Raw genomic sequence first — 16661 nt, 5'->3', positions numbered from 1 at the left:
ACATTTAAAGTGGCTAAGATTGGAGTGAGCATATTAAATTTGCCCCGCAAGGATCCAACACTTTCCTCAAAGTGCTTAAGTTTGGAGTGGGAATCGTAAATCTGATTCTTTCCCAGAGTCAAACACTTGTCCCAAGGTGGTTTAAGTTTAGAGTGAGTATAGTAAATCTGACAGTTCAAGAGTCCAACATATTCTACAATGTGGCTACATTTAAAGTGGGAATATTAATTTTTATATCTCCAGAATACAAAATCTGCAGTGCGAATAGTAAATTTGGGCCTCAAGAGTCCAACATTTTCCCCAAAATGGCTATGTTTAGAGTGGAAATATTAAGTCTGTCCCCCACCGTTCAAGGCTTTTCTGAATATTGCCAAAAATTGGAATAGTAAAACTGCCACCCCCCCCCTCCTTTCCTAGAGTTCAACTCTTTCCCCAGTGTTGTTTAGTTTGGAGTGGGAATAGTAAATCTGACACCTCCACAGCCCAACATATTTCAGACTGTTGCTTAGATTGGAATGAAGATCGTAACTGTGACCCCTCTAAAGTCCAACTTTTTCTCCAATTGTATTTAATTTGGAGTGTATATAGTAAATCCGACTCCCCTTCCCCCAACTTTCAACATTTTCTCCAATGTTGTTTAGTCTGAAGTAAAGATAGTAAATGCTTCTTACTTTGGAATTGGAATAGTATATCTCATACCCCCATGTCTGACACTTTCACTAATGTGGTTTAGTTTGGAGAGTGAAGAGTAATCCCCCGGAGTTTAATGCTTTCCCCAGTTTTGACTTGGAAGTTTGGAGTGGGATTTATACACCGGCAAAAACGCATGTTAATTTATTAAACAATACGAGCACTAAATGTTGTTTAATACTTTTGTAGATTTATATGTAATATTTTACATTTCTAGCATTAAACAAATTAATTAATTTGAACATATTCAACTTTTATTTTCAAACAAATTGACATTCCTCAAAATGTAACTTTCGCATTGACTTATGTTTTGTAAATTAAATATTATTAAATATGTGTAATTAATTTAAAGTCTATATTCTTCTAAAGAATTATTAAGTTTAATTATATAAAATATATTTAAAAAATATTACAAGCTTTAAACGGAAAACTAATTTTAATTAAAAGCATTTAACAATTAAAAAATATATATTCTATATTCCGTTTATACTATATGTTGGTTTTCAATATGTTTGTTTATTTTGATGTTAATTTTAAAAGTCAATAAAATTGTAATCATCAATATTTTTGAGTTAGGTATTTTTTTAAAGTTTAATATATATCCACATTGATATCTGGCAACCAATATTCTTGTTGTATTCATTATAAGTATAGGGTTGTCAATAATATGACTGTGTATATTTTGACTTTAACCCCTTGCGTGCGGGTTTATTTCTCCCGCTGTGCGGGAGAAATAAACGGCGTTCGCGAACACGACGGCTCCCGGCCGTCGTGCGCACACGCCCACCGTAATGCACGACGGCCGGGAGACGTCGTGCGCACACAAGGGGTTAATATTAGTGTAAGTTAATATTTTTGTAGTCCATATTCAGTAATGAAGTCCAATGGGGTACTGAAGCCTCAGTACAGTGAACAGGACAGAATCTCCTCAGCTCTTTATCGAGAGATACATGCTCATTGACCATTTGTAATGTAGATCCTGATTTAGAGTTTGGGGTTCTGCGGGACATTTATAGGCAGGGCTTTCCCAGCACCATCTGCTCCTTTCTGTGTGCCTACATCTGGCCCATCTACATCTGCAACAGGAAGAGAGCCCTGCCATCGGAAGAACCACCTGCAGCCCCCCAGGCCCTGCTACTGTAGATCCCTCTCTGCCGCAGGAGGGGACGTCCATGCACATTACCAGCAAGTGAGGATTGCAAGACCTCTGCCACCACCAACAAGAAATCCGAACCCTAATTTCCTACAGTGTGTGGCTACCATTTACTATGTGGACTATTTCCGGGTTAATTTCCCTTTCCGGTGCCAGTCGTATTTTGGACAATGGATTCAAACAATGTTGGCTCTCCAACTATGGTTTCATTCCACCATGATTAACTTCTTCGCTCTTTTGATTTGCTTTTTCATTTTCACCCTGTTTAATTTTTTCATGTTTAGTTCAATAAATTTACAACTCAAAAATTCATAAACTGGTGTTGTACATCTCAACTCTATCAATGGATTTGTTTTTCCCATCATAATTTGACAATGACAAAAATAAAAGATTGTGTACATAGATAATTTGCAAGTAGGTAATGGCCTCTGTTGCCTTAGGGCCGGGGGATGCATGTAGACACAGGTTCATTCCAATCCACTGTTCCAGCATCTGTAGGAATATCACAATCAAGTTTCAAAGGTGTGCAACAAGAAATATGTCATAAAAAAGATGAGACACATCAACAACTACATACACTTTACACACAATGAGGATTTTACCAATGTGAAGGGAGAGTAGCATGATTTGGCTCCACTACCACATGTGGTTTGAGCTAATGATGGCACACACAGTGCCTTGGTACCAATACATGATAGATTACAGGTCCAATCTTCCATTCAATCACAGTGCAAGTTGCCTTGGTACAAGATGTGTACCCCCAAAGTCTGTTTTGGTTCTTCCCAGTATCAACCAATGTTATCTTTGTACTTCGAAACAGCACCATATACCTCCAGATGTCACAACTCTGAAAGGTTCAAATAAAGATGACATGTTGAAGGAACCTAAAACACTTCAAAGCAAAAAGATTACAAATTAACATAACATGATAGCCAGAATACAAAATCAACTCTTGGAGGACACAGTTTCACAAAACATTTTAAGATAAACAATGTAACTGAACACAGTAGTCAAAACCTAAATTAAAAAACATATTTTGTCTGATTTTCCCTAACAAATTACCACCACATACTTCTCTCATCATCACATCAATATTTGGTGTAGTGGTTAAAGTGATAAAATGTAAAGATATACTTACACTCATGAGAAGTTGTCAATGATACCTTGATATAAGTCCACTCTTTCCTCTTCACCACTATCACCTTCATTTGGCATTTCCGGATCCTCACCCGGTGGCTCTTCATGGTCTCGATCCTCTGCAAAATAGGGGATTGTTCTGTTGCAGGGTAATCTTGTGGAGAATGTAGCAGGCAAATGTGATTTTGCACACCTTATCGAGTGAGTAGAGGAGAGCTCCACACGTTTTATCCATACAACGGAATCTTGCCTTTGGGAGCATGAAAGTCCACTCTACTGGGCCTAGTTGAACAAGACATCCACTGGCGTTGTTGGATTCTTCAGCGGTACCAACAACCATGGTCAGTTGGGATAAGCTGAGTCTCCTAGATGTAAAGCAAAAAAAGTGCCAAAAAATTTAACATAATTACAGATGTCAAATAGACATTTTCCAAACAAGCCAAGCCCTCTCAGGTCCAAGTTGGGACATTTGCAGGGGTATGGAGCTTCTCTGCAGTAGAATGGAATCATGGGCAGAGCCAGGGAAATGTGCATGGATGCTTGTGATGCACAAATCCCATAAGCAGACAACTTGCACATTGACTGAATGGAAGTGTTCCTGATTCCGGTATACCTGTTCGCTAGTGTGTGATGGCACAAAGGCAAACATGTGTGCCATTACTCACTCCAACCACATGTGGTAGATGGCACAAACCGTACAAGTCGCCTTTCACATTGGCTAAATCCTGCTGCCATGGAAACTAGATGAGTGTCATCATTGAAGATAGAACTTCTTGTAGCACACCATTGAAAATTGATTGTGGCAATCCACCAGACACTGCCACAGTGTATTGAAAGCGTCCTGTGGCCACAAAATGAAGTACTGCCATGAGTTTGATAATTGGTGTTAAAGATGTGAGATTTCTGTTGTGAGGCTGAAAATCTGTGTCCAGCTGGTGACATAAACCCAGTATAGTTTATCTAGTCAACCTGAACTGCTTCACTATATCCCTTTCTTCCATGATCATAAGGTCTGGAAATGGGGGGTAAAACTGAGGCTGTCTTCTCCTCACTCTCCCAGGGTTCATATGTCTGAATTGGAAAATACAGTTGAACATTTGACATATTTTACACAGCAAAATATTTGGTGATTAACACTAAAGTCATGTAAGTTCTACAAAATATATATGATCTAACTACATATTTTAATCCAACATTTGCTTTTTGTCATTTATTCTTCACAAATTACACTAATAGCCTAATATAATATCAACATTTTAAAATGTGTAAATAATACATTTAAAATGTATTATTTATTCATTATTTATTTTAATTTTTGCCTTCAAAAATACAGTCAACCGGGGTGTAAACAACACTGCACAAATATCGGTTTCCAGCACAGTAACACACTACATAGAATTTTTTTTTTTAAGAATGAGTGCCCCTTAAAGTCTAAATATGTAAACACACTAGCCCAGATTTTGAGTGATGGTGACGCACTTAACAGTTACAAACACACTATTTTGAACTGCTAAAATGGCAGGTGTCTGAACTCGCCGATAAGACATTTGGAATGAGACTGGTGCAGCGGAAGTTCACTGCGTAGTGGGCTGTAAACTCCACAATGGACACAGCCATAGGCTAATGTTGGTGAAAGTAATATACGAAGGTCAATGGCTGTGTCTGTCTAAGCTGATTGCCGCAGACATGTACGTCGCAGTTGGAAAAAAAGCTCACTTGCCTTCTAACACTGCTGCCATCAAGACCTCCTCCAATTTTGCCGCATGTTTGTCACCTCTGGGAGAAACGATGCAAGGTCGGGCAGGTAAGAGTGCTACTTCCTCTCACCAGAGGAGCTGGATTTGCTGGCACAGGAGGTTCTCTCCCTGTATGGCCAGCTCTGTGGCTCACCAGAAGAACAGGTAAATGTCTGAAATGTATATGGGAATCTGTCTAACAATTTTTTTCCATTAACACAGGCTACAATATACCTTTGAGTTCCTGAGTGAAGTGTAGTTAGTGATGTGAACTCTCGTTTATTTTGTTCTTTACAGTGGTCAATGATGTTGGAAATTTCTAAGCACTTCAAAATGTTAAAAAACAACAACATTAGTATGTGTTGTGTGTTTAAATCATTAGATTCCAATGGGTGTCTGTGGAGAGATGTATCTATATATATGTTTGAATCACATATGCTATGTTGAAAACTCAAATCACGGAAAATAAGAAACACATTATATACTCTTTACAACTGTACATAAAAATGTGTTCATTAGGCTGCCGATAACAATGCCTGACAATAAGCAGTGTTTAGTCAGGAAAATAGGCCTGGCTGGGGCTCAGTCACGGGGTCAAACAACTGAAGAACTGAGGTACATCTGTCACAAACATATATCTTTGCCTCGTCAAATTTTGAGTTGTGCTTAGAAATATGTCTTTGAATGCTTTTAAATGGGCGACAGTCGAAAGTGACAGTTACCTAGATTCTTGAGCTCACACTTCATTTAATTTTACTCCCATTTCAAAGCCTGTCATGTCCAAACTACAGGCCCCTTACTCACAGTGGCCAATTTTTGCCGTGCCATAAGTATATATGTTTAGCCTTCAGTAGTTCACAATTGTTTGCACTGATCAGAAAGAGGTCACATCACAGAATGGCTGGAGCCCCCAGGGCTAGATGATGTCTCAGGCCCAGATTGGTGAGTTTAGACTATGACATAGGATGAGGGTAGGCAATAGGTCACTACAAAAGTGTGTATTAGGATATTGCTTTTGATAAGCATGTGACAATATACATGTTGTATCCTAACTTTTGAGTTACATTAATGAGAGATGGAGAAAATATTTTATTACATCAATACAGACAAACAAGAAGTCACAAAGCCATTTTTTGTGTCATTTCTTGTATCCGTACAGGTAAATGCCCATCAGAAGAGGGAGATGTGGAAGGCCATTGTGAGACAGGTGCGGACCTGGGTGTCTACAAGTGGCGCAGAGTCCATTGCTGCAAAAGGTGGGAGGACCCACGATGCTGGAACCTAAAGTCAGTTGAAGTCCAGCTCGGGCCGTCCTTACATGGGAGGCGCATGAGCCGGACACTGACCACCCCAATGGCTTGCATTCTTGCGATTGCCTATCTGGAGCATGATGGGCAGTTGAGGGGCCAAGAGCACCAATAAGGGCGTAAGTTCTTATAAGGAATTCACATGTTACATGACAATTTTTTATGTTACAGGCAGGATTTTTGACATCAACATCAAGGGTGACCCATGTCCAATGCACAAGAATAGTTCTTAAAGGTGTAAGCTTGGCACAATGTAAATGATTATGTGCTTTGTCTATTAATTTGTTGGTAAGGATCCCACCTGATTCCTGTTTACAATCAACGGACTGTTCTGAGCAGACACATAGCTGCCTAAACTCTGCATATACATCATGTAGTTTGATGTCATCAGGGAAAGTTGTACCAATCAGTCCAATTGGGTTAATGGTGTCAGGTGTGATGCACCTTCACTATTGTCGATAATGTAATGGTGGCTTATTACATGTGACATAGCATACTAGGCGCTTGGGATCAGTCGCAGTTCGCAGGACTCATGGGGGGGTCGAGTGGGGGTTCGCGCGGGGGGATTTAAAAAAGAAACTCACCTTACGTGGGTCCCGCGCCACCTCCGCTCCTGGCTGGGTCCAGCGTTTCCCTGCTTCTTTCCTGCCTCCATATTACAAAAAACAGTGGACCCTAGTAGTTGGGGGATTAAGATAAGGATAGACACAAACTAAATAGTATTTATGTCCTTTGTCCAGCCGGACAGGAATTTATTTGGCGATGCACAAAATCAGAAAGTAATGTCAAGGGGGCACAGCCCGTGACCTACAGTGAACAAGACAAAACAACAAATAGAGGCAACAGCGAGCAAATCGGTGTGTATACTTATAATCAGTGAACAGACTTGATTATAATTTGAGTGACCATTGTACATAGCATTCACAAGCATATTCAGTACAGATGATCCTATTGTGTCGACGACGTTTCAATGCCGAAAAACAAAATAAATGGCATCATCTTCAGGACAAATATATAAATCATGTTTGTCTTGGAATTATAAACAATTTGCCTTTCATGCAAGGCTGGTCCATAAAGCGGGAAAGGTAGTTCAGGTAGAGAAAGATTAAGACCATCAGTGGTGCGTCGATATCAGGATATCCCGCGTATTTATCAAGGAAACCGTCCAGATCACGGCTCAAGTGGTACCGGTTGCAGAATCGCAGGACGCGCCATCTCTGGCGGGGATAATGTAATGGTGGCTTATTACATGTGGCATAGCATACTAGGCACTTGGGATCAGTCGTGGTTCGCAGGACTCATGGGGGGTCGAGTGGGGGTTCGCGCGGGGGGGATTTAAAAAAGAAACTCACCTTACGTGGGTCCCGGGCCACCTCCGCTCCTGGCTGGGTCCAGCGTTTCCCTGCTTCTTTCCTGCCTCCAGCAGGAACAGGAAGCAGGCAGCCTCCATCCCCTCCCCTAAGCCAATCACAACGCTGAAATGGCAGCATTGTGATTGGTGGGGACAGCGCCCAGGGGGGCGCCTATGGGGAGGCTTATGATTGCCCTTGCCAAGACCCCTGCCACATCCACATCCACCCCTTCCAAATGCACACCTATCCCTTCCACACCCCCAAACCATAACTTCCACATGCCAAACCACCCCTCAAAAGACAGGAACCACCCTTAATACCCTCAAAAAAGGCAACAACCCCATACCAAAAACAAGGCCACCCCTCCCAAAACCACAACCCCTCTAAAACCCCAAAACACCCTTCCAAACCCCCTTCCAAACCCAAGACCACCCCTGCCAAAAAAAAAAACAACCCCTACCCCACATAACATCTTTGAAGTGCCTGCTCTGCCCACTAGATGCCCCTTCCCGGGGAGTATCCACAGCACCCCTGTGCACAGGACTTAATGGACACCATTTGGACTGGCATTTGCCTTGTTTAAAACAAGATGAGAGACTTATCTCATTGTGAATAAATCCCCTTTTTTTCTTTTCACCAAGTTTCTCCTGGCACTAATTTTCCTTTGCAATTGTTTGATTCCTAGCAATGTTTCAGTGTAAAACATGTAGAACATATTTTTCTTTAGCATGATGGCATGAACTACTTACTTTTTAAATGTCTACTATGTTAAATGCATATACTGGTTCACATGGTATGTGATGGTCATTTGAATTTAGATACAGCCATTCAACATAGCAGTAGACACTTGCACCAACAAATAGATGTTGACAAATGAAACAATATTTTACTACAGGTGTGTTTGTTTCACCTTGATTTCTGATACATATATACACATATGCATTGCACCTTGTAATACTATGTGCAAATTGAACTTGTATATAATAGAGGACTTGCACTTGTCAAGGGGAAATGTTACATGGATGATTATGTAGAGTGCTTCAAATTTGAGACTTAGGTGAGGATTACAGCTTGTCTAGTGCAATTTCTACGTGATGTGCAACTGTCCTTTGCTTGGAAGGCAGGTGGCACCACATTTATGAACACAATGTGGTTATACAAGTGTGCTACTTTAAATTTATTGAACATCAACATTTGAGACATATGCATTGCACACTGGTATACTATCACTTGTGTGAGTAATTTAAAAATGCACGAGCCCCAAGCAAATGTGAATAGCCAAGTAACAGGTATTGGGGGAGGTTACCTTGAGTTCTGGCGACAATGGTGTTCCAGTGACAATGGTGTTGATTTGCATCGTGATCAGGCAGCATCAGCAGAGGTGGGATGTGTAGGATCGAGTCCATGGAGGTACACGAAGTGGGATGGTGAGTAAAGGTGAGTTTGTGCCTTATATGTGTTCCATTCCACCAACTCAGAGGTTTCCCCACCACAGTTGTGTCTGTGGGAAGGCACACCGTGACTGGCCCAGCGGACAAAGTGGCTGTACTGCCTCCAAAAGCCATTTTTGCCTATCCCACTGTCAACGTGGTCGAGATTTCTTGGCGGTGACAGAAGGACCATTTTTTGCCTATGCAATAGCCAACATCTAAATAGGGCGTGCTGACCGCCAAGCCGGCAGGCACGAAGACGACTGAAAAAAACATTGCGGGACCCGATCCGCCATGATCTAACTCAGGCCCTAAGTTATTTGTCCAGTGTTCGAACCTGATTCTCCAGTTAATGCCAAACCCACACCCCAATATATTTCCTCCCCCATATACTTACTGCATGTGTAATTCATTTGTATTAACACAGTTCAAGAAAATTGAAACTGCAAAAAGCAACAATTAAAATTTCTGGTGAACGTATAGCAACACACGCACAAAGATTAGGTTAACAGAAATATATAATCCCTTTTAACATGTTTTAGAATTAACAAGTTAGCACAATTATCCACACCTGTAATTTCCTTTCCATATGGGATCTACATCCTTGCAGGCAGAGCGTGGATGTTGATACTGTTGATTTTTCTATCACAGGAACGGAGACTGTGCTAGAAGTCATTTCTGTACTCAATTAAGACATTTCCCTACCTAAGGGAATTTCAACACATATTTAGCAGAGTTCATAGTTTTATTAACTCCATTCCTCAGATGACCGAATTTACATTTAGCATGGAATAAATCAAACTTTGCCAGATCGCAGTCTGCATCTATTAACTTATTTCAAAAATATGTAACTCTGATTTTCCCTTGCTTTGTGCATTTTCATTAGCAGTTATATACCAAATGGGCATTTCCAAGATATGCCAAAACCAGCACCTCAACAGAGGATTTAGTACTGCGTTCTGAGTAATGCCTAAGTCTAGCGGCAATAAAGGAAACAGTCTATTGCAACACCAACAGGTATCTGCTCTAAAATTCCAAAGGTTTTTTCCAGCTGCACGCATGCCCACGTATCAAGACACAACAGAATGCAAGGCTGGCAATCTACTAATAGGTTTCCTATCAAAGAAAAGCCATTCCAAGATGGCCACCAACAAGCACGCGTCATGATGCAAGCGCACATGTGCATTATGCAGTGTGTGACAGTGGAGCATTGTGGTCAAGATAAATTCATCATTCCAACATCAAACAGCCATTTACAATAGTAAATCATACTTTCAAAAAAACAAAAGAAGAGAAAGATGCACAAAGCACACGGAAGGAGGAAAGAGGCCCAGCAGTAGTTTGCTGCTGCCATACCTTTGTGTAAAAAGAAAAAATGAACAGATAAAAATTAATTTAGCAAGGGGAGTGGGGTGGGTGGGGACTGGAGCTAGATATATATCGGTGAGCAGTGGAGTGAAAAGAGAGCACTCATGAGGAAGAGGATAAAGGGGGAGAGGGAGCAATGAAACATATGCATTTCCATGGAATGCTCAAAACAAAATAAAAATAATCCTCCAAGTATGCAGTCGAAGGGTAAAACTCATCCAATCAAAATGCTGTGTGAGAAAAGAATAGGGAGGAAACCTATTGAATCAGGATCAGACAACTGAGATAGGCAAAAAAACATCCAGTCATGACCAATGGGCTATCTCAACCCCCTGGAAAACTACAGATCTGCCTGTAGACAGCTTTAGTTGCCTGAACCTGAGACCTAAAAAATTTGATAAACATATTGAAAAAATGTAAAGTGATTGATATCAAAGGTACTAAATGAAGGTTTCAAATGGGTACTTCCTTTTGTACATTTCCAGGCAGCGCTAATCCCATTCCTAATCCCTTTACTGATAAGGAGGCATGCTATGTTGCACATAAATTCCTGTGAGGCAAAAGGGATCCCCACTTAACTGTTCCTCAGATATTCGCCTCAATTTTTCCACTCAAAGAGATCACTAGCAATTGTATACATTGTGCTTGATTTATTGATATCATACTTTAATCTACAAATTAAATCACTAAAGTGCCATTTTAATCAGAAAATCTGAACCAATATGAATTCTCATATGCAGGCTCCCAGCAGGTAATTTAGTATGATGCACTTCAAGGTGCAAATTGCAAACCAAAGTCCCAGATTTACCAGCATTTGTGTTGTGGTCTTTCAGGATTTACAAAGCCAGGCAAATCCCAATGTGTATGCTGTTGTGTGGCTGTGAAAATATAAAAAGTAACACATGGAAGCACAGGTCCACTGACTTTATTGTAACTTTTCATTATGAGCAGATCTATTTTACAGCCCTGCTCATAGACTTACCACCATGACCAACAACGCCATGCTGTATTAAACATAAGTATCCACACAAGACAATCAGAGAAGGATAAAAAACAAAAGTGTCTTATTATCTAGGAGAAGTTGTTCATAACATAACGGTGGCATTTGCATGACCTTCAAGGGCAAGCTCCATCCTTCACAGCGGCTCTGCTGTCGAGCCAGCCTAAATAGGGCTCTCAGAAACTTAGTGAGGTTCATTTCGTAGAACATGCAAAACAGAAAAATGTGCTATATGTGTTATGGGAGGCTTGCATTTTTAGAGTTCATTCCAAGTGAATGTTATCAATGTATCAGCTGAATCCGATTTTTCCAGCTCAAGCACATAAGTGCCATATGTACGTAGAAAAGTGTTTGCGGTTACCATATAGTGATTTTTGGCAATTCGCTATTTGGTAATCGCATTCACCCAGGTACAAATGTGTGCTTAACACAAATTGCGATTCTCAGTGTGTCACAAATAGACCTACCTCATTAATATTCATGAGATAGGTCTAAGTTTGTGGCCCATTGGGAAAGCCAAAAATCACAAGGATGATGGCCAGCTGGGGTCAGCAGACCACCATGTCTGTGATTGCTTTTCAATAAAGCAATGTTTTTGTTTTTTAAATACAGCCAGTTGCCAGTTTTCTTTAAAGCAAAATAGGATGCGTTTCAACAAGAAAAATGAAAAGTTTTCTTTTCATTTTTTAAGAGTAGGCAGTGGTACGTGGGACCACTGCCTGCTCTTAAAAATTGCTTTACAAACATTCACAAAGGGAGGGGGTCCCAAAGGGACCCCTTCCCATTTGCGCATGCGTTACCACCTACTTTAAGTAGGTGGCAAAAGGCGAGTATTTTTCGACCGCATTTTATTCACAAAACATTCACACATACAATTGCATTTTGGTATTACGCAGGGACGCCTTAAACACACCCCTTCCTAATACCGAATCGCAGACCCAATTTGCGACTCAGTAATAGGTTACTGAATCGCAAATTGGGCCTTCGTACATTAAAAAATGCTTTTTTCCTGTCGCAAATGGCCCAATTCTGTGAATCAGGTAGGTTGCAACTTCAAAAAAGCTTTGTACATCTGGCCCTTATTCTTTAAGTCCTATCTGAACTGATTAGGTTGCTTGGATGTAGAGTTGTACCTTATGCAGACGGCACAGAGCTTATCATCAGGCTGTATAAGTTGGATGTGGTCTCTGCACAGAAGATGTGTGAGCTTCCTGAAGATAAATGTGACCAAGACAGATATGCTGATTACTGGTTACAATGTTCCATGCTGAGATGCTACCCTTTGACCTACCTGCATTAGAACATCACCCACTACAGCCTAAATATCAAATATCCAAGGTCGTTGATCAACCATGTAGTTTCATTAAGGTATGTTACCAGAATAACGAGCACTAAATATTGTACTACAAATCCATTGTAACAAAAATATAATTGATCAAAATATCAACAAGGTAACCGGCAGAGGTAGTACTTATAGGTTTAATATATAAGTACCTTTAATACTCACATATGTTCAATGTACGTATGTAGATGTGGTGTTAAGAATAGTTAATCTTTGCTTGCCCTGTTGATCTTGTGGTCATCGGCACATATTGTGACATATAGGTCTCCATAAAGAAGCAAGGGGATGCGATGCCAACCACAAACATCTGTCTGCGGTACATCTTACCAAAGGTACCGTCCTTCATTAAGAGGGCCAGCCATCATCTGTTGCCACATGCATCTGTGCCAGTTTGGACTATATAACAACCTTTGTCTGGGGCTTCCTGCTTACTTGTGATCTTACAGAAAGTCCATAACTTTGTAGACAGGATAGTCAATGGACGTTCAACCGAGTAAGGACTACCACAAAGGGTACAGTTTATATATTTCCCAGGCTTACAACACTTTCTTTGTCAATTTTTTTGACAAAGAGAAATTACAACTCTCTGACTTTCTTTGACCGTACATAGCCCTGGACGAGCGCTGCAATCAACTCGCCCCCTCTAAATTCAATAGAGAACTGAGGGGGGGGACATTCCTTTTGTTGCATAATAAACATTTAGAATGCTCAGCCATGAAAAATAAGCCACATTTCAAATAACAAGACCTTTGGGAAAGGAATCAAAATTCCTTTTTTAGTCTATGTTTATGTGCTTGAGTTTTTATATTTTCTTTCTAGTGGCCTCCTGCTACTGCCTTAACGCAGGAAATCTTCATGCTGATTATATGCTCTACAGGCAATAACATAGAAATGAAATAGAAGCGCTTGATTAGGAAGTGCCAAATAAAAAAAGCTAGAAAATACTGTAAATGTTCACAATTCAGGGTACAAGTCTAGGCACTATTCTAGGTTCAGCTTCAGTGTTAATACAACACCATCAGAGCCCATCTAGGGTAATGTAAAGCACATCTTGATTCAGTGGTTGACTTGGAATGCTCTCCGCCTAAAAGGCTATTGGGACAGTCTCCAGACGTCCTCAAGCACCTTGGAAATACTGTGGTGTCCAAACCAAGCTTCAGAAGGTCCATACTATTTTTATCCCTTTGCACAAAAAATGCTAAATGCCATATTTTCAGGAACATTGCCAGTTTCTTTAGATTTTTGTGGTGCTAAGCATTTTATCTAAGAATTTGACAAATAAGTCCCTCTGGACACCCCTTCATTGTGGAGAGATACACTGTGAAAACAAATATAAAAATAGGAATATAATCAAAATCCCATGTGTACGTACTTGACATCACTGAAGTCGCTCATCTGTAGTTTAAGAATATCTGCCACGTCCTCAATTAACTCCAGGCCTTTTTCTCCTTTCAGAGATCTGTTGAAAAAAAAAAAGCAAATAAGATATGACATTCCTGCAAAAAATAGAACCCATCAATACGTGTGAGAGGCCACAAGTCCCAAAAGAGTTATCACCTTGGCCGGTTCGAGGCTGAGAGCCGCAGCTTATTGTAGTGAGTGCGACACTGGGGGGATTGGCATCAGGTGTTTCCGGCGGCCATGATGAATCACCCGCGTTTCCCGGCAATAAGGCGAACAATAAGGTGCAAATGGAATTGTTAGGAAACGTAATGGGCCCCTGATGTGGCGAAGGCTCATCTCTGGACTTGATGGGAAAAAAAAATTACGGATGGAGGGAAAAGAACCGTGAATGGGAAATGGAGCTAATAGCGGGCAACGCCTTTCAGGGATCTTATACAAACAAATCACACCTGCGTAGTAAATATATGAAACCGAGTAAATGCCCGCAGCAGTAATGCATTCACACAGCATTTGGACATTTCCGAGAAAAAAACAAGGAGAAGACGGTTGTTTTTGAAACAGGGACCGACTAAGGTTATTTCGAGTTTGGCGGTCAGGGTACTTCGTCACGAATGGGGTGAGCATCCTGTGTTCTATTGGGGTCGATGGCACATGTGTTATGGCCACTGACGTTTTCTTCTTTGTTGGTCTGTCTCTGTGCTTTTAGTAGATACGTGCACCTACTCAAAGGAGCGAGACCTATGTAATTAAGGGTGTGGCTTAAAAACACATAAGCTAAAAATCTGTGCTTAGCATAGTGTGCCGCCCGATATTGGTATTTTGCTGCTTCTGTCACTGCATCCAGGCATATAATACAACAAGTAACATCACAACTACAACAAGCCAGGACTATTTGGCTTTGTCAATGGTTGTTAACTGCATAATATAAATACACAACAACTTCGGCTTTGTTGTATATAACATTGAGAATGCTTCAGTTCTGACGTTCTGAGAATGAAAGAACTATGGGGCATATCATCAAGGGCAGGCGATAAAATTATCGCCGCTTTAGCGTCCGTTTTCAGATGGAAAGCGGCGATAATTTTATCGCCTTATCAGCAAGGTCTCGATATCGCGTGAATCCTTGCCTTATCGCCCTTTCCCCCAACGCCCATCTTCGCATTCCTAATGAGATGCAAAGTGGGCGTTCCACCCCAAGATAACGGGAGAAACGTCACTAAGCGACATTTCTCCTATTATCTAGCCACACGCTAACCTGCAGAGCGACAGAAAAAGTAGCGATAACCTCGGTTATCGCTACTTTCCTTACGGATTTCCAGCGATAATCGCACAGTTGGCAGCTTGCGCGTTGAATTTTATCCCTTAGGAGAAAAGCGTTGCTGATAGCATGCTATCTCCGCGATAAAATTCAGCGTTGGCAGGCGATAATTATCCTCGCGCTAAGAGCGCTGAGCGATAATTATCGCCTGGCCTTGATGATATGCCCCTATAATGAGTCTCTTTGAAGTTACATCAAAGGCAGCGAAGGGTAGTACTGCTGCAGAGTCAAGCTTTTTTACCCTGGAGGGTGAGAGCAACAAGGGAGAGCCCGATAGGGACCCGTCTCAGTACCTGCTATTAAGAACAGCTGGTGCTGAGCACTGACAGGACCCGGCCCACTTAAAGCCATGCCCAGGACAAGCCTTGTTAGATTTAACATTATACCCCGATGCGAAATAAACAATAGAGACATTATTAGATTTATAATATGGATCTGTTTTAGCCAAGTTTAACCTCTTCAGTGCCCATGACGAGATAGTCTCGTCATGGAGCACGGTAGCGCTGTGCCCATGACGAGACTATCTCGTCATGAACCCCACCCACTAATTCAACGCCCGACACAGGAGGGGGAAAGGGCGTGGTACAGAAGGGGTTAAGAAAAGATCTTGGCCCTCATTTAGAAAAGGTCGGAATAAATCTACAACTACCACGATTCTGTAATTGTGTTACTACATCCGGAAATTTTTTTTATTACAGTATTTTTATTTTAAGGGTAAACAGCCGGCAGACTCAGTGTTTCAGTGTTTGGGCAGCAAATGTTATCACCAGCTGCTTGCTGGTTTTAACGGGCACAGCTTTTGCATGCAGCATAGCGTCTATCACTTTTGCAATGCGGTGATATTATATCAAATTGTGAAATCAGCTCAAATGTACAGTAACCAATTATCGCACATTTAACACAGTTTTTTTTAAATGACTTCCCAACTTCTCCAAATGAGCAGCTCGCTGTTAAAATCAACAGTTACCTCTTGAAAAAATAGCTCTTTAATTTAGGGCTATGCCTTTCAAGTTAGTAAGTCGTCTGCTTACTGGCTGGTACATTAACATTCTGGCAGTTATAGGGCAATCTCCCCGCTGAATCAATCACCACTGTCCTTGGCAGGATATAATGCTCTCTCAGATGCAGCCTGGCACTTCAGCTGAGCATGGATCCAGAGAACAATTACAATTACGGTGATTATGTCTGTCAGTGGATGATCGGACCTCGTCACTTTTTCTGAAACATCCTTTTTAGAACATGGGAACAATGAAGTTCTACTAAATGAATAGGTTTGTGAAATAATACATTCGGTGAGTGTACATTTACACCCTGAAGGCATTCTTATGTAAACCTGTTTTCGTAATAACACTCAGGCTGACTTTAAAAGTACATTTGCTGACTCCTTATGCAATGTCTGTGACTTTAAATTCTTCTTCTCTGCA

General features: G+C 41.0%; 1 protein-coding gene across 1 annotated transcript in view; it reads right to left on the bottom strand.

Moving 5' to 3' along the window:
• The window catches only part of PTPRN2 (protein tyrosine phosphatase receptor type N2), a 2166812-nt gene that overhangs the window by 1115983 nt on the left and 1034168 nt on the right, over positions 1-16661 (bottom strand). Inside the window, exon 10 of the mRNA XM_085631955.1 lies at positions 13888-13974. Coding sequence (XP_085488081.1) covers positions 13888-13974 — 87 coding nt within the window. The remainder of the gene's footprint in view (positions 1-13887; positions 13975-16661) is intronic.

Source organism: Triturus cristatus, chromosome 10, assembly GCF_964204655.1.
Source record: "Triturus cristatus chromosome 10, aTriCri1.1, whole genome shotgun sequence".
Classification (NCBI taxonomy): domain Eukaryota; kingdom Metazoa; phylum Chordata; class Amphibia; order Caudata; family Salamandridae; genus Triturus; species Triturus cristatus.
This window is presented reverse-complemented; position numbering and strand designations above follow the sequence as displayed.